The sequence below is a fragment of the Andrographis paniculata genome, unplaced genomic scaffold, assembly GCF_009805555.1.
Source record: "Andrographis paniculata isolate CXL003 unplaced genomic scaffold, ASM980555v1 Contig32END, whole genome shotgun sequence".
Lineage (NCBI taxonomy): Eukaryota > Viridiplantae > Streptophyta > Magnoliopsida > Lamiales > Acanthaceae > Andrographis > Andrographis paniculata.
Window position 1 is genome coordinate 6,117,274 of NW_026137565.1, and position 18,450 is coordinate 6,135,723.

Genomic DNA, 18,450 nt, shown 5'->3' on the forward strand with positions numbered 1-18,450 from the left:
AATGGAAGGAATAATAATCAGGAAACAAAATACAACCCTGTAGTCTCTCAGCTTCTAATAACACAATCAAAGATCACACCTTCAAGAAAGACATCATTACCGAACCCGGTCCAACTATTCCGGCACGGCGGAGGCAACCAATATCGGCGTCCTCACGTAATGCCGGCCGTCCGTCCACGTCAGATCCCCAAATCTGTACGAACTTACAGGCTTCAACGCTTTTATCGTCACCTTAAACACCTTCACTTCACCAGTTTTCTCGAAATTAAGGTTACCCGGCTCCACAGAAACCGAATACCCGTACGGGCTCCGAACCCGGGCGTAGTACTTTGCAGGGCTGCCCACAAGCTTCACGGATCTTCTCACTGTAACCTGGCCGCCGGCGAGGGACGGGACGGTGATCGCCGGATTGTTGAAATCCATGACGCTGAAATTGGCGGGACACGCGTGTTTGGAGCCGGAAAATCTCCGAATTACGTCTTCATCGTACTTTGCGGCGCAGAGAAAGTCGAGGTAGTCATTGACTGTTAGGTCGTAGACCAGTCCCGGGTCGGAGACCCGGTTAGGGCGGATATGACCCGACCCGTACCCGAATGGCGTCGCCTTCCTGCCGCCGGCGTCTACCAACGGCCGCACTGTGTTGTCCCTCGTTCTCGCTGGTAATCGCCGGAGATTTATTAGCAAGCGAATGAAGAATCAAATTGAACAAAATTGAAATTTAGGGTTTCTGAAATCAATGACAACCTGTCGTCATGATTGCCGATCGGATCGCAGCAGGGCTCCAGTCAGGATGGAGGCGCCTGATCAATCCCACCACGCCGGCGACGTGAGGGCAGGACATGGACGTCCCGGACAATTCAAGGTAAGGAGTTCTACGCTTGTCGAAGAGGGATTCGGTCGGGCTTTGAGCTTCAGTGTAAGAAGCGATGATGTCGACCCCAGGAGCAGTAATGTCGGGCTGCAAATTGCAAATCAATACACCATTAGATAAACTACCATTACCGTGTACATTTACATTCGACAATCTGAAAACCTTATTAATTGCAGGCGTGATTAGATTGGGGCCCCTGGACGAGAACAAAGCCAAACGTGGAGCAGGCTTTGTGTTCAACAATGGTGTGGGAGGAGTAATCAGCCCTACTGGCTTCCTGTAAAAGAAGACTTGAAAAATTCGATACCCAAAAAAAAATAATAATAAAAAGAAAAGAAAATGGTACAGAAATTGAGGTACATACTTGGTCGCATTGATATAAGAAAAGAGGGAAACGCCATTTTTGTAACTTAAATGAGTTGCAGGAAGTAAATGGGTATCAGCACTGATGTCGTCGCCATTGGCAGCATCATTACAAAGAACAAACCCGACAGCACCTGCGCGGCCTGCTTCAACCCCTTTATCCACTCTCGAAGAAATGCCCCTCAGGCAAATCACGATCTTCCCCTTAGCCTTCTCAGGATCCAACGAGTTTTCCCCACAGAGCATCCTGTGAATTAGCAATTAATTAAGTTATCCAGAGAAGGAAGAAGACGACAATGGAAGTCCAGGTGGAAGTTCGTACGCAACCCTAGCAGACACATTGGCAGCTTTGGCCTGACCACCAGTGATGAGAGGATACATTCTAGTGTCCGGCAATGGTTTGGAGAGGCTCGATCCCTGGAAACATTGAGGATAAATTTTGGGGAAAAAATTAGGGTTTAACAGATGATTAGAAAACCTACCTTTAGAACAGTTCCATCGCCGAGCTTAACACTGGCCTCGAATTCCCGATCAATAGAGCTTGCGGCGACGGTAATAATCCACGGCGCGACGTTCGTGACGGATGAATCTGTACCAGTATTTCCGGCGGAGGCGACCACCGGAATACCTTTCATCACAGCGTGGAAGGCGCCGATGGCGATGGCGTCGTCGAGGTACTCGGCGGGGCCCTCTCCGCCTAAAGACACCGACAAGACGTCGACGCCGTCAGAAATGGCGGTGTCGAAGCCTTTCATGATGTCTGATTCATAACATGGGGCAGTTGTCTTGGTCGGCGGCCAGCAGACTTTGTAGGATGCAACTCGGGCCATTGGTGACCCGCCCTTTATTGTTCCATTGGCGGTGCCGAAGATGCTCGCTCCGGCGACGAAATTGCCGCCGGCGGTGGAGAGAGTGTGCGTGCCGTGTCCTTCGGTGTCCCGAGCTGTATTATACGTCGAATTAAACTTGAGAGCACCGGCGTTCGACATAAAGCCTTTGTTGAAGTACCTGGCTCCGATAAGCTTCCTGCAATGGCATCGATCAAAACGATGATGATTGGATCCGAAATTGAGGAGACTTTTTGAAAGAATTTAGTACTTATTGCAAAGGGATCTTGAATTGTTTCCTCCGAAATCGCAAGTTCCTCTCCACTTCGATGGAATGGGACCAAAACCTTTGTCGTCGAAACTTTTCGATTCAGGCCATACCCCTGTCAAAGCAGCAGCAAAAAACCGTTGATCGATCAAACAGTGGAAAAATTAAACATGGAAATTAGTTTTTACCAGTGTCGAGATTAGCTATGATGATGTCTTCTCCAAGATTGGCCCTTTTCCATAAGGACAAAGGATGAATGACACCATTCTTTTCAAGCCTCATAAACTCCCACGAACGTGACGTGTGCAAAATCTTGCCTTTATCTTCGAAAACAGACACCACACCAGGACTTTCTGTGATCACAGAATCAATTTTAAAAAAAAAACACAACCACCATCAGAAAAGGTATATGTGTGTGTGTGTGTAAAATCTGGGTATATCTATATATATATATATATATGTATTACCTCTCATTCGTGCAGCTTCATCATCATCTAGAATGGCGACGAAGCCATTGATGTTCTTCCTGTATGAGTAAATCAAAGATCCTTCCCTGCAAAACAGGGAAAACCAGCATCTCCATCGATCAGCAAACATGCACTGATTAATAAATTAAAGCAGCATCCATGGCGACAGCAAGAAATCATATCGAAACCCTAACCTTCCCACGACTGAGGAGAGCAACTCAGAGTGAGATTGCGTCACCAAGTCAAGATCAGCGTCCGTCGTCGTCAACCCCGAGGCGTGAGATTGCTCTCCCAAATACACAACATAAGACTGCAGGAAATTAATACAATCATACGTAAATCCAGAACATAGGATCAGTTCAACCAAAACTAGATTTCCATTAAAACCATAAGAACATTAATATTGCAGTCTGCAGATGACCCTGCAACAATGCTCACCTTTTTTACGGCAATGGCTGGTTCTTGGAACACAGCCAAAATGACAAAAAACAATGCTGCCGGAAACATTGTTGACATCTCTATGATGTGTATTGGAGAATGTCCGAAACACTGCGCAGCTATTTATAAGAAGATGAAATCATTGAGAAGACCATCGAAGAAGATATGTTACTGTGTTGACACATCATTACTTGACATTCGTGGCAGCCATTAATGCAGCTTCATTCCAATTGGAACAAACAGCTAAATTGTAGGAGTCAGGGTTTTTTGTTTCTCTAATTAACTGCTGCACAATAGCAAATTATTGCAAAATTTAATTATAGGTATGTGATATAATTTCCCATATTTGACATTATTATTTTAAACAAATTTTATCTTAGGAGAAACATTGTAAAAGCCATTTATATTATAAAATTTAAAATTAAAATTTGGGTTCAAAAGTAAATTTCAAATCAGACCAATCTGCGAATCGAGCGTGCACACCTTGCATGTAATGATGTGTCTAATTTAGAATAAATTTGTAAATATTTACTTCAAATTGAAAAAGATTAAATGGGTTCTATAGTAAGTAATTAATGTTATAAGATTTAATTGGCCAATGCTACTTGATTATATATACTTACTTGTATATATTGATAGGTTCTAATTATATATAGTATAGATTATAATTACATTTGATTATGCATAATATTGGTCTGTAGGTAACAAAAATGATTGTGATTAATAGGTAATTTAATTACTGCATTTAATTTTAATTTATTTGGAAAGTAAATAAAATATCATTAGATATATTTTTATTATCTTAGTATATATATTGAGTATCTCAATATGCGCTAATTATTTTTTTTAGTATGCATTTAATTATATTTGCGTTTCAATAGTTTTTATTACTAAAAATCTCCTGGGGCTTCAGGACCCATAGTAACAACAAAGAATGCACTAAACTATTAGTAGGAGTCGAAACTGCGGCTGTTAAGAAATTACTACATTCCGAATAGGAACTGACTAATCATTCCACACCTAAGTCTCAAGTGAACTCGCATTTTAGAGAATATCCAAAAATAAATCTGTGCGGGCTCAGCCCAAAGCGGACAATATCATACTAGTGTATATTTTTAATGTTAAGTATAATGACGTAAAAAGTAAATGAAACTTTGGAACCGGACGAATGGAGTATTTACTTAGTTACAATATTTTTAGTTAAGAACTATTTTTGTAGTTAAAATATTTTATTTAGCAACAAAAATTAATTCCATCGCTACAAATAAATTATGTACTATAAAAATAATTTGTTAGCTAAATTTTTTTTTTGCTAGAAATTATATTTTCACAGTAAAATGGTTATAGCTATAAAATTATTTTTCATATATAAAATCGTTTGGCTAAAAAACTCATGTATATTTTGTTGCTAAAATTCTTTTGTCATGAATTTAATTTTTATAGCAAAAGAGTTTTAGCTACGAAATCATATTTTCATAGCTATATTTATTTTTTTAACTTTCATTATAAAAAACTTATTTTACGTTATGAAAATTATATTTGTCGACAAAAATCTTCACTAACATAGTATAGCAGAGAAAATGAGTTTCATCGTAAAAACTTTAGTGCCATTAATTCATTACCTTTTGCTACCAATTTTTTTTAACTAAATTTTAATTTTTTTTTTTTTGTAGTATATATATTACCACAACACAAATGGAATTCTTGCAAAAAAGATGGGATTGTTTGTCCTTATTTAAAAATCAAAAATAAAAAACCATTAAATTAAATATATATAGCTATATTTTATTAAAAATATTAAATTTAAAATTATATAAAAACATCTAGTTCAATTCAAAGTTTCAATATACATTTGCAAAACGTACATACGTAACATCAAAGCTTCAATAAGTTTTAGATTAGTTATTATATAATTGTAACAATTCTTTATGTAAAATATTTCGGACATATACACAAAAAAAATAGATCAATACAAATCAACCACACCACAACCTAACTCACACAAGCCAATTAAGGCCACAAAATTTTCGACCATGTGATCCCACATGGTCCCCATGGGATACTCTATCCCAATAATAAATACACATGTATTATTATTATTATTATTATTATTATTAATACGTGTGTAGAGATAGGAAGATAGGGTATATTAACGGGAGAAAGGATATGAGTTGGACATTGATTTAGGATTTTTAATGTAGATTCAACCATTTCAGTGGGAGAGACATGTGGCATATTATTTCTCGAACACGTGTCCTCACTCCATTGGCCAGATATGTTCCAACAGAGCCACTGTTTATTTATAATTTAGTGTATGTTTTTTTAAATGGATTTAGAAAAAATTAGTTTGAATTTAATGTTAAAATAATATATGATGAGATATTTTTATTAAAAGAAAAATGTATTATCTTTTTAAAAATACAGAATCGAAATAGTAAAAGCAAAGATAACATATCCTTAGTTTTGTGGTAACCTATTATTAGGCGACATATTACAAATCGACGTCTCAATGATACCTCCATTGATTATTATTGATGAATATTAAATCTCACTTTACAAGTCGACACTGTAATCCACTCTATTTTATTGATATTAATCAATTAATCTTATAGACTTATTTATTTATTTGAAACATGATAAATCCATTATGTAAAGGAAGTGTTTTCATGATTAAGATGGTGTTAGTGTTACAAAATATGTGACGTGTCATTTTCCGTGTGAAATGTCGGTTTCTATCATCATATCCAATTTTCAATTTCAATACGTCAACTAATATTTGGAAGCAGACGAAAATGAAAGCGTCGCACATCTAATTTATTCATTTATTTATTTTTACCTATTACCCACAATTTATAGTTATGATTTCTTTAGGATAAACTCTGAATATAAAAATATCGCCTTATTTATGACACTTATTTAAATATATATATATATATTTATAAAGATTTATCTAAAAGACCAAACAAACCCTTATTCCTTTTAGAAAAAGGGGCCGAAACAGCATGTCCTCCGTGGGTAGTTTCGTCAATTAAAAGCTTTACCGCGTCTACTGTGTTCAGTATTTAAAAGCTTCTTCACCTCCGCCTTTCGTTCAAACCTCACCGCCTCTCCGGCAGGCATTTTTGCGATCGATCAATGAGCGCACGGTTTTCCGGGCGATTTCTAGCTGGTGGAGATGGGAGGAGGAGCGCATTTTCCGACCAAAATCCTGCTGCTGTTGCTGTGGGTTTTGGCGGCGGCGGCGGTGGCGGAATCCAGCATCGGGGTAAACTGGGGCACGGTGGCGCTCCACCGCCTCTCGCCGGAGGTTGTGGTGGATCTCTTGAAGGACAACAAAATCACGAAAGTAAAGCTCTTCGATGCGGACCCCGCCGTGCTGAGTGCGTTGGCGGGCAGTGGAATTGAAGTAATGGTCGGAATCCCTAATGAAATGCTGTCGGCGTTCAGCACCTCGGCATCCGCCACTGATTCGTGGGTTGCTCAGAATGTGTCCAAATTTGTCGGTAAAGGCGGCGTCGATATAAAGTATGCTCCTTTTCCAGCTTACATAATTTTATTCATCTACAAATTGGGATTATTCGTTTCGACCATTTAAAATGGCTTAGAGCTGATTCTGTTTTCAAATTGTGCTAAATTGCAGATACGTTGCTGTAGGAAACGAACCATTTCTAACTAGCTATTCAGGCCAATTTCAGCCTTACGTTGTGCCTGCTGTAATGAACTTACAGCAGTCTTTGGCCAAAGCAAATCTTGCAGGCACTGTAAAAATAGTTGTTCCTTGCAATGCAGATGCCTATGAATCGTCCTTACCTTCTCAGGGAACATTCCGATCTGATCTGACCCAAATTATGGCTCAGCTGGTTTCATTTCTAAACTCTACCGGCGCCCCTTTTGTTGTAAACATTTATCCATTTTTAAGCCTGTATTCGAGCTCCGATTTCCCTCAAGACTACGCATTCTTCGGGGGTACGTCGCACCCTGTGGTGGATGGATCGAATATTTACTACAATGCATTCGATGGAAACCTCGACACTCTAATTGCAGCTCTAAGCAAGCTTGGATTCGGTCAGATGCCAATTGTTATCGGAGAGATTGGATGGCCAACAGACGGGGCTGTAAGCGCCAATCTGAATGCTGCTAAGGCCTTCAATCAAGGACTTGTGAATCATGTTGTAAGCAACAAGGGAACTCCTCTACGGCCGGGTGTATCCCCTGCGGATATCTATCTTTTCAGCCTTCTCGACGAAGGGGCGAAGAGTATTCTCCCTGGGAATTTCGAGAGGCATTGGGGAATATTCACTTTCGACGGGCAGGCTAAATATCCGTTGAATCTTGGAAATGGTCGATTGAAGAATGCGAAACAGGTCAAGTATCTTCCTTCCAGATGGTGCGTGGCGAATCCTTACCGGGATCTTTCTGCTGTGGCGAACCATTTCAGGCTCGCTTGTTCTTACGCTGATTGCACGACGCTTAACTATGGAGGTTCTTGCAATGACATTGGTGAGAAGGGAAATATTTCGTATGCTTTCAATAGCTACTATCAGTTGCAGAAACAGAATCCGAAGAGCTGCGACTTCGATGGCCTTGGGATGGTCACTTCATCGAATCCTTCCGTCGGAGACTGCAGATTTCTTGTTGGGGTCACCGAGAACGACGACTCATCTGGCGTCAGTTTACATGGCAGAAGGTTCATGTTCTCATTGATCATTTCTCTTTTGTGCTTTCATCTGTTGTTGAGATGATTTAGATGTTCTTGAAGTGGGGTTTTCATGGTTCCCTCTTCTGAAATTTTCCAGATAAAACAGACACTTAGGAACTGTTTAGGTTCAGTTGTTGGCTAATATCTGTTTCGAACTGCGCTATCGACGCTTGCTCGACTTTATAATGTTACGATAAACGGATACGGGTAATCAGCAAACCTTACTACACATCTTGTGACAGAAATGAACTTGGCTTGTAGTAACTTATTCAAAGACAAACACAAAAGAAAAGAAATGCATCATCGATGCTCGAAACATGTGTTGAGCAGATTAAACGCAGCAATTCTCCCCGGTCCGACCGCAGCAGACACTGACGCAAGTGATCGGCCTGGTGAAGCTGAACTGGCAGCAACGACACCCTGAAGAATCGAAACACAACCCCGTCAATTATTTTTAATCGTCGTTGTTTAAACAAACTAATATGATCAAAGCCAGAAGAATGTACTCACCTTGGGGATAGTATACGGGATCAGTCGACCTCGCCTTCACCTTCGTGGTGGCTGGCTTCGCGGCGTATACGGCCTCTCGACCCGAGCAAGTGACAAGGTATGCCACCAGCAGCAGCCACATCAAGGGCCTCACCAAAGCCTTGTTGCTCGACATTTTGGAGTTCAATGTAAGTGTGAGATGAGTTCTCTTTCTCTTCTTGCAAACATATTTATAGGCAAGATCGAAGAGCAATCTCTTTTAGGGATAATCTGAGGTGGTGTGGACATTGGTTGGTTGCAGGCTGCCATTTTTGACTAGCTGCAACACACTCGCAAGTCCACCACTCAAATTACACAGAGGTCAATCGAATCATGGAATTGAAGTGCCACTCGACCAGACAGGCAGCATTTTTGGATATCCGAGGTTTGTCCCTAGCAACCCAATACAATTGTTTATAGGGAAGGTACAGAGACTTCATTTAAGACAGATGGGCGAGTTTGTTTTCTTGACAAATATCGTGTTCCAAAGTGGCAAGTGGGGGCAATGAAGACAAGTGATACACCTCAATTGAGTATTAAAAATGTATGGTGTGCGGATTCGGATTTAAAATTTATGTCCTAAGAAAATAAGAATCCAAGAAAAAATTCATTCTGAACCCATCCTAGTTAAAATATATATCGATTGATACGAGCCTCCTGGACAGGTTGTAAGCAGATCTCAAATCCACCCGTTACCATCCTAGTTAAAGACTAGTACTTGTATATATGTCCTAGCCGTATCCCTTTAGCATCAATCCAGAATCAATGATATGTTCGGATAGTGAAATTCAATAGGTCACATCTTTCATGGATTGATCGGATAGTATATTGGTGCCAACATTTCGATGCACAGGCAATCTTGCACAGCGAGAAAGACATTAATTTGTACGAGAGTTCACATCCTACAGCTCCCAAAAATTGCTATGGTTTCATAACACACTAGCATCCAAAATATTAGTATAAGGGCAACACCAAATAGCATTTTCAAAAGCAGAAAAGTCAGCCCGGTATTATAATACCCATGAGTTAGGATAGTCGAGGTTATGGATACAACAAAGTCCTAATTGCTCGCCGCTCATTTACCACAGAATGATGCATGTAACCAAACCTGACCTTGGACAACAAAAGAAACTGTTCAAATTCATCAACAGAGATCCAAATCTAGTCTGCATATCAAACATTTGGAGCAGCCAAAGTCAAATTTGGAAATAAAAAATCCTGCTCTCTACCGGAATGTAAATCAAATCTAAACAAAAGATGAGAGTTAATTGTCCAAAAATAATTCTCACCTTAGCCCTTCTACCGACTGCCTATGCCAAATCTTTCAGGTTGGCCAATGCTGCTTTCAGGGCTGTTAGCTCATCCAATGCAATTCGGAGGGGGTCTTTCAACCGGTTCATCTTGACCTAGAAACAAATGTCGACAGAGTTCTGTCACAGACTCCAATAAACATGGTAAAGCGGCAATAATTCAACCATCCATAGCACTTAAGCTAAGGAGGTTCCAATCTTTTCATGGAAACCAAAACAGAATGAAATTTGACTCCCACGAATTGCCATAACATTATCTATATACATCTGTTTTTCATTAATAATATAAAAGCCAATGCCTATACAGAATGTATGTCCTGACGCTACATATAAGTCTGTTAAAACAGTATACATTCGATCTTTGCCATTATTTGATACGAGAAAATTTCATAGTTCCCACTTTAGGGCATTTAGATACACACAAACACACACTTGAAAGCCCCTGCCAGTAGATGAATACATTAAATTCCCAAGTTATGTCTATTATGGAGAAGGGACTACGAGTTAATATAATATAAAAGCATCTCTCTAATCACTTGCTGTCAGAAGTACAAAAATAACCATAAGCACTTCCCACACTTAAAATAATCACACAATATCTAAGAAATAGGTGACCAACAATTTTCAGTTTCCTTAACAAAAAATCATTGTACGTGATACCTTGAGGGCTGGGATCAGAGCAAAAACTTCATCAACTGATTCAGGGGAAATGTTAGCAATCAGGCAAATCTGCAACCATAAATTTTTTGTCATCTCCTCATTATCACATAACATGTATGATTGTGAAAATGAATATATTGACCAGGTACCTCACATTCAGATACACCAAGCTTCCGAAGAGGTCTAATCTGAGTTAAGAGGAAACAAATCTAGAAATGAAATAGGAGAACGTAAAAAATATCTCATCTCATGATTTTTTAAATATTCACAAGTAAAAATATATTCATCAGGATGAATAAGGATACTCAAAAATTCTCTTCAATGTTTGTGGTTTGGCATAGTGCACCCCTCTCTTAGCATACGCCAATCCCAAATCGAATGACCTAATAAAATGGCAATGACAATCACTAATACACATGAAATGACCTGAGAGAATAAATATAACATTGTTTATTTTTATTTGACACTCACACTGGGAGTTTTATATCTGGATCTTGAGATAACACAACCATATGATCTTGGATGCATTGTAAGAGTTCAGCAGCTTCACAGTCCATCAAACACTCAGAATTCGGAGGAAGTTCTGCACATAATTGCTTTCTGTTTCAAATGGTGGAAAAGGGATAACTTGAAATATCACAACAGACTGACCTTGATGAAGTCGAAGATCTTTTCCAGCGACTTTCTTAGAGCCATTTGCAGTTTTATCACCTGTATCCCATTTAGCAAGTTTGATACCACAAAGGAGTTCAAAAAACAAATAATATCAAAATCCAATTTCCCAAGCTACCATGGTTCTCATATGACTAAAAGATTAGAAATGTGGGTCAACCTTTCGCAGTTGGCTTATCGCCCTTCCCATTATATTTCGGAATATTGTTATCAGAATCTAAAACAATCAGAGTCACAAGGTGATAAGCACAGGGAATGAGTAAATTCATATAATAACAATAATAATAATAATAAGATAAAATGAATAATAATGCACAAATGAATGAGATGGTTGGGAATACTTAACCATCAGAATCAAACTGAACTTTTTTCCCTTTTTTTGATTTTGATGAGCCGTCTCCATTCTCAGCTGATGTCACACAAAAGAACTAGTAAGAAAACAGGGATATACAGAAACATATATTTCAGACGTCTTGTTTTTTTCCAAAAGCAGAAGGGTAGCATCCAGACACAGATGACACTCGTTGCACTAAATGCAATGAGTTCAAACTAGGAGATCAATGGCTACATGTAAAAGAGTAGCAGGTAAATGGTATGCTATCACTGTTCCATAACCAATATTCGATGAAGTTACCACTTTAATACCTCTAATGTACTGCCGTATTCATCCAACGGATACGCAATTACACATTAAGATCACAAAGAAGAATATCCAGGGTAGCAGGAATATATTTTGTCAGTGTAAAATTCAAATTCATATGAGAGACAAACTTACTAATAAGATATAGATTTTACCTAACATATCTTCCAAATTATGGTTCAAATTCAGACAATCCTAAGAACCCCAAGTAACTCTAGAGAAACATAAATCATGAATCTAAAACATCCCATTTTTCACATAGCTTTAATATGAACTCCCCCACCCCCAGCCAAAAAGTAAAACTTAAAAATGAAAGAAAATAACTAAACCTCAGACACCATGCATTACCAGATGTACCCACCATGTCCAAATTGCAGCAAAGTAAGAATGGCAAAGAGAAATACGCTAATAATTTCACCGAACACACCAGGCACATAACACTGAGAAAAACACGCAATTTAAGTAGAGTGTTCGGCTAAAAAATGAAATAACTGAGCAAAAGATAAATTACTCGACGATTTTAGTGAAGATTTTCCAACTTTGTCCGAATAATGCCCTTTCTCCCCCATGTCGTCTTCCTTCAATAGCCTAAAACACGCGAACCAAACAGGTTTTCGGATATGCAGGCCGAATGCGAGTTACTCAGAGTATCAATACAAAAGTGACTAAGTATGGAATGTGGATACGAAGAACAGTAGGCAAAATTCAAAACCCCTCCTAGTTTCGGTAAAAAAAAAAAAAAAAGATAAAAACCGAGAATATTCCCCCGCAAACGCAGATTCTTACCGCCGATCCTGGCGCCGGAAGCTGATGCAGTCGGTAGCTTGTAGGGCACTGCAGCAACGAAGACGAATTTTGGAGTTGAGAAGGGCTCGCGAAAGTGCGCTTCCTGCAAGAATTTAAGTCATTCCCAACTCAAAGCTCGCCCCTTTTTCACTTTTATCACTTTTCTTTTTAATTCTTATAGTATAATTAATTATTTAAAAATAAAAATATATAGAAGTACTTAATTAAGTTAATATTTTATAATCTAAACTACAATCAATTCATTTCCAGAAGGCCTTCTTGGTCAATTGATGTCAAAATTTTTGCAATAAAAGAATGTTTTACAGTAGTAGTAGTACTACAAGAGTAGAGAGGTACACACAACAGCAATCATACAAGAAGGAAGATCAATGGAGGTAAGAGATTTGTACAAAAAAACAAGCACAACGACAATAACAGCAGCAGCCTACGCTGCTACGCCCCTGAAACGTATTCCTTCTCCAAAACGCCGCACATTACTTTGAGGCGCGCCTGCAGGTTCTTCACGATGTTCTTCCCGATCCGCTTGCGTTGCCGCGAGTTCTTTAACCATGAAATCCCGAACAACACTTGAATGCTGCACCCGACCGATCTTGCCGGAAGATCCTCAGCTTGATATCTTAAATGAAGCTGCAGCAGCCATGCATTCGATAATGATCCATTACTAACAACGACAAATGAAGAAACCCGAGATTAATCGACAGACGGATGAACAAACAAATGCATGACAAGTACCGTGAAATATTCGCCGAGAGGGATCCCATGGAGAGTCATGACCTCTTCTACGAGCCAACCATTTCTGCCCGGGAGACGCGACTTCTGCTGAGTGCTGGTCACTTCTCCTGCATAGCGCGAGATGCTCTTGTCGAACTTGTAATAAAGTTGCCTCTGATATACTTCCGGCTTTTCGGATTCTTCCCAGGGGCTATGGGAGTAGTCGAGGCATCCGGCACGCTCCATAACCCTACGGTCTATTTCACTCCCTCGGAACAACTCCATGAAGAAACTCGTCTGCGAAATCAAAAGTCGATTTCTTATTTATTTTTTTTTTTCCTGATTGAGCTGGAAACTACTTAAAAATCGGAATTACAAGGATACAACTCACTGGAACAGAGAGGATAGAGGCGTAAACAACAGACATGTTAACATCTTCGAGTTCGAGGAATGAGGCACCTTCCTCGGAGCTTTTGGCTTCAGACTCATATTCGTGTCTGTTGCTAGTCTTAGCCACGAGATCCTCCTCTGAAACTGGATCCCCGGTGGCCTCAGATTCTTCCTCGATCATTTGTACCTTTTGCTCGGGAGTCAAGGCTCTCGCCTTCCACAGAGCCATTATCGTTCTGTAAAGATACACACGTGCATACATGATTATTTCAGGCGTAAAGGAGCGAATAAAATCCTAAAACACAGGAGTTTCGACCATAACAAGAAATGCAATGTGGCTACATGTTCTCATGTTCGTCGAAGATCATACACAACTAAGCGAAAGCATTCAAATTCGACCAAAATTCATCATCGTCTCAATGCTTAATAATAGTTTCTATACTTTCTTACTTGTATGCCTTGTTAAAAGACACGAACGATTGAAAATTATACTTCAGACGGCCTTGTTCGTCCTGCCTCTTCGCTCCATGGCGAGCATCTAATCCTCTTCCTGGCCATAGTGTGATGATGATGATTGGACTGCCCATTGATGATAGAGTAGGAGGTATGACTCGAATGTCTTCTACGTCTTCCCAGAGAAAGAAAAACTTTGTTTTGTGCCCAAATAAATCTGCATGAAATCCAAGTATTCTTGCCGAGAGGAACATGCGCCCCTGGAAAGAGACATGCATCAGTCACAGGAATAAGTGTTCAAAGCGAAAAACAGGACTTTGATAGTGCTCAAAAAATTGATTAATTACCTGGAGAGGCATCTTCCTTTTCAAGTGACAAGCAAAGTCATTGATGAGAAACTCCTCCGGGGGCAGCCCAAAAAGCTTCTGGAAAGTCGAGTTTGTTTGAGGAGATCGCATCTTTATCTGCTAACATTTTTTGAACCATTTTAGACAGCCAAAAAGAAGTTTAATATATGAAGAGAGTTGTGTAATATGAAAATCTGTATATGCGTATGTGTTTGTGTGTATGTAAGATCGAAAAGAGGGCATTTACCTTCTTCCCAACCTCCTTCTCCATCTTAGTTATGTAGTCTTTAACGACATTGCAACCTTTATTATTGTTCAAGAAAATTCTCAAATGTAACTTAGATTGGCATGCCTGAGCCAGCTTTCCTTGTAGAGGAATCCAAACATCCGACAGGTTCGAAATATTAGATTTTAAGAAATTTATTTCAGCACGGCCAAGAGATGTGGCTTCATCAAAAGGACCTTCAAAATCGAAGACTTCCACATCCAGCACAGATGGAGGTTCGTCCATTGCATCAAATTCAAAAATTTCTGCAAGAAGCAGCCACTGATCTTATTGAAGAAGAAATTCAGTACTATGTTCTACAAAAATCTAGGCAATCAGCTCTGTTTCGCCAGAACAAACCGAAAACTAATATCTATCGAAGAACAGAAAAATGATAGTAAATGTACCATTCCAACGAGGATCAGAATTCTGAAACTTGATAGAACTTGCTCTAGTTTGCCCATTGCAAGTGAACACCACATAAGGATCAGAGAAACCGCTCGGATCGACAGCTGCCAAACTACTTCCTTCGATCAAGGCAACTGTGAGCAACCAGCCATCCCCTCTTGCTTTGATTCCATGATCAGTGCCTATAATTAGCATAGCAGAAATGAAGTACTAATGTATAGATATCGAGAATGATAAATTGCACGTGGATATGTTCAAACACAATCGATATGTAAACAACTGATAAGTGATATCTACTAATGTACTTAAGATGATTCATAAAGTAGCAGGATATAGTGAGGATACCTTTCTGCCCTCTTGCCTGCATAAATCGAGATACAATCTCCAGAGCGCGTTTCCCTTGCAGCGCCAACACCCCCGAGACAATCAATTCACCAATCGAATCAGGCAAATCCAAACCATTAAACTCAAGACCCTGAATTTTACTAGGCGTGGAAAGCCATATGTGGATGAGTACGTATAATGCCATTAAGATGGTAGAAACTACTGTACAATTAGCTAAATACTGAACAGCCAATCTCCAATCAGATTGTTGCTCGCCGTGAAGAGAGGCTAAAAGATGATCTCTCTCAGAACCGGCGTCTTTAAGATCAAGTGGCTTCACCTTCTGAGAAAGTAACTTTTCATAATGCTCGAAGCTTTCCTTTATACCCTGTCTTGCTCCACCTTCAATCATACCCTTCATCATAGTACTCTGCAGAAAGTTAATTCGCCAGGAAACTTCTAGTCGGGAAGACAGCTCTCCTGATGGCTGCTCGGGGCCTGGAGTAATGCAGTAAAGCACTTCCGACTTAAAAGTTTTCCCATACGGAGCATCCGGAGTGCTCACACTGGATAATACAGCAAAGTTCTTGCCATCGGCTTTCAAATATATTTGCTCCTCCATTGCTTTCAAAGCTTTAACTAATTTACTTGCAGCTTTGGTATAAGAAATCATTCTTTTCAAGCTTTCGCCATTATTTTCACTTCTCCAGGGTCCTATTTGTAAATCTGTCGAGCCCTGCATGTCTGACAAAGACTTCGCAAAGTTTGAATCAGAAGAGAAGAGCATTGAGTTCAATTCCTGCGGCGTTATAGCATACAGTTGATCGAGTACTACGCCACCAGATAAACTACTTGGAGCATCACCACCTTGATCTCTCATCTCCATATTTTTCACCAATTCTTCGAAATCAACTGATGAAGCTTCCTGCTCTTGAGAATTATGATGTGGAACTACCGAATCCACACCTTCCTGCGAATCCTGTTCATCAGGAGCTTCAGCTGAACTTGAAGATGGTGAATCCGCATTCTTATTAAAAATTTTAGCAATTCGACTAGCTAAAGTATGTGCATTCAATTTTTCCTCCTTAGAAGTAGCAGCTTCCTCTGATCTTGTAGGAGAAGCCCTTGAAGATACCTCTGATGCTGTATCACCATGCCTTTGTGGAAATGATACAGGATCACCAGCGGAGGGCAGATCCAACAATGCGTTAGTTTGAGTGAAACATATAGTTAGAAGAATTTCACCTATATATTCACATAATGCATTTGTCAAGACTTTTTGAATTCACAAGAACTATAACTTCTACCAAATCATGGATCACAAGTCCCAAAATCCAACAAAATAAAAGATAAATAAACAAGCCATTCAACACACAATGAACACACATTTTAACCATAGTTCACAAGTAAAACTAACCAATTGTTAAATTAGTCTCCCCAAACAAAAAATGTTCAAATTAGATATAAATTAGATACAAAGAAGCAATGAAAAGTATAAAATCTCCAAAAGTGAAGATGATGTAAAAAGACAATACCACAGTCCTTGTTCTTGGCCTTCTTATTTTTGGGCTGCAAGGTGTACCAAGAAGTGCCAAGAGAGCTGTCTCTGGCTTCGAAAACTTGACCGACGGGCAGCTTGATCTGCCCAACAAAGTCATCATTGAAGTACTTATCTTCATCCAAAACAGTCACAATAAGCTCTTCTTTCAAATCCTCGACTTTGAAAGTGAACTCCTCGCACCATGATGGATACAAACACTTTTTGATAACTTTGCTCTTGAACTTCTGCTTTCCTAACTGTAACTTTACGTATGGATCACAGAGTCCATTGGCATCCAGAGGAGGTAAATTTCTAGCTTCAATCACACGAACCAAAAGCTTCATATTCCCAAAAATATCAAGAACTTTCTCCTTCAGCTCACCAAAGGAAATCCCACAAAGATCAGATGAACAATATCAATCAAGAATGATTGAGGAGGAAAGTAGGGGTCCTAATTAATTGCCTACAAACCTAAAAACGCTTACTGCATTGCGAGATTATAAAAGGGACGTACAATCATGAATAAAAAACGTTAACTGGAAGCTTGAAAATGAGAGAATGATGAATATAAGAATCCTGGAGTAAGACAAAAACGAGAAAACTCCGATTCTTGGGACGAATTGGGTCTGGACGAAGCCGACTAAAATTTCAGAAAAACAATGGGAAATTGCAGATGGGTAGATGTCTTGTAATCAAGAAAGCAACAAACTGAAATCCGAGAAGGTATACACACATATACATACAATACATACACGTATACACATATAATTTTAATTATTGAATTGAGTATTAAAACCCCATGAAATTGAATCCCCAATCTTTTTTGACGTCAAGAATCAAATGTACCCTCATGATCGTGAGGGAGGGGCGTTTTGGAAGAGTTTTCCCGTTTTCCGTTCCCCATTTCCTTTTTTTTTTCTTTTTTTTTTTTCAATAGCGACTGCGCATGCGTTCTTGGACTGATCGACTTTTCTAAAATAAGCTAAGCAAAATAAATTAAATGCGTGTTATTTTTATTTTATTTGTTAATAAAAATCAATATTTAATTTGGCAGTTTTTAAATAATAAATTAGTAAAAAAAAAAAAAAAAATTCTAAGGAAACGCTACGTACCAGTATTGTATTCAATTCCTGACTGTCATTCATTATCTTCATTTATTGTATCATTAGCCGCCTGCACTTTATTGCGTCTTATTAAAATTTAATACTATAAAAAATGTCCATCATCGTCCTGTAATATTTGTGTTTACATAGACTAAATAAATTAATCCTTGCCGCTATTATCTACTATACTACTCCGTAGTCTTAAACAATAAAAATTAAAATTAAAAAGAAAATGTTTTTAGAATATTATATTTTATTTGTTAACTTTAGCAAAAATATTGTTATAATAGTATTATAAAACATTAACCAGTAAATGAAACCTTAATACCGACTAATGTAGTATTTATTAATAATGTATA

At 38.9% G+C, this 18,450-nt stretch overlaps 4 protein-coding genes across 8 annotated transcripts; 1 reads left to right on the forward strand and 3 right to left on the reverse strand.

The window, feature by feature from the left end:
• Positions 1–13: 13 nt before the first annotated feature.
• On the reverse strand, positions 14–3,312 carry LOC127247402 (subtilisin-like protease SBT5.4). The gene is made up of 11 exons (XM_051269231.1): positions 3,235–3,312; positions 2,991–3,106; positions 2,797–2,882; positions 2,518–2,682; positions 2,333–2,444; positions 1,717–2,260; positions 1,557–1,651; positions 1,236–1,481; positions 1,034–1,148; positions 745–958; positions 14–656 (listed from the first exon to the last, which is right to left on the reverse strand). Exons 1-11 carry the CDS (start codon positions 3,310–3,312, stop codon positions 115–117), a joined length of 2,313 nt encoding a protein of 770 aa, XP_051125188.1. The 3' UTR covers positions 14–114.
• A 2,698-nt stretch (positions 3,313–6,010) lies between these two features.
• LOC127247209 (glucan endo-1,3-beta-glucosidase 6-like) lies at positions 6,011–8,162 on the forward strand. Its single transcript, XM_051268956.1, has 2 exons — positions 6,011–6,759; positions 6,875–8,162. The coding sequence occupies exons 1-2, from the start codon at positions 6,410–6,412 to the stop codon at positions 7,974–7,976; spliced, it is 1,452 nt and encodes a 483-aa protein (XP_051124913.1). The 5' UTR covers positions 6,011–6,409; the 3' UTR covers positions 7,977–8,162.
• LOC127247210 (DNA-directed RNA polymerases IV and V subunit 4-like) lies at positions 8,136–12,686 on the reverse strand. 4 transcript variants are annotated; one of them, XM_051268958.1, is made up of 12 exons: positions 12,530–12,686; positions 12,255–12,331; positions 11,450–11,512; positions 11,264–11,320; positions 11,083–11,142; positions 10,903–11,014; positions 10,737–10,814; positions 10,581–10,614; positions 10,432–10,500; positions 9,751–9,867; positions 8,444–9,569; positions 8,136–8,353 (listed from the first exon to the last, which is right to left on the reverse strand). In XM_051268958.1, the coding sequence occupies exons 2-10, from the start codon at positions 12,310–12,312 to the stop codon at positions 9,772–9,774; spliced, it is 627 nt and encodes a 208-aa protein (XP_051124915.1). In that variant the 5' UTR covers positions 12,313–12,331; positions 12,530–12,686; the 3' UTR covers positions 8,136–8,353; positions 8,444–9,569; positions 9,751–9,771. The 4 variants fall into 4 exon arrangements, with proteins under 4 accessions (XP_051124915.1, XP_051124917.1, XP_051124916.1 ...); XM_051268960.1 differs by having other exon boundaries at positions 8,444–9,574; XM_051268959.1 differs by having other exon boundaries at positions 8,444–9,592.
• Positions 12,687–12,777: 91 nt separating this feature from the next.
• Positions 12,778–17,906, reverse strand: LOC127247208 (C2 and GRAM domain-containing protein At1g03370-like). 2 transcript variants are annotated; one of them, XM_051268955.1, is made up of 9 exons: positions 16,984–17,906; positions 15,470–16,693; positions 15,124–15,306; positions 14,699–14,982; positions 14,452–14,568; positions 14,102–14,364; positions 13,653–13,887; positions 13,283–13,558; positions 12,778–13,177 (listed from the first exon to the last, which is right to left on the reverse strand). In XM_051268955.1, the coding sequence occupies exons 1-9, from the start codon at positions 17,330–17,332 to the stop codon at positions 12,983–12,985; spliced, it is 3,126 nt and encodes a 1,041-aa protein (XP_051124912.1). In that variant the 5' UTR covers positions 17,333–17,906; the 3' UTR covers positions 12,778–12,982. The 2 variants fall into 2 exon arrangements, with proteins under 2 accessions (XP_051124912.1, XP_051124911.1); XM_051268954.1 differs by having other exon boundaries at positions 14,452–14,571.
• Between the last annotated feature and the right edge of the window lie 544 nt (positions 17,907–18,450).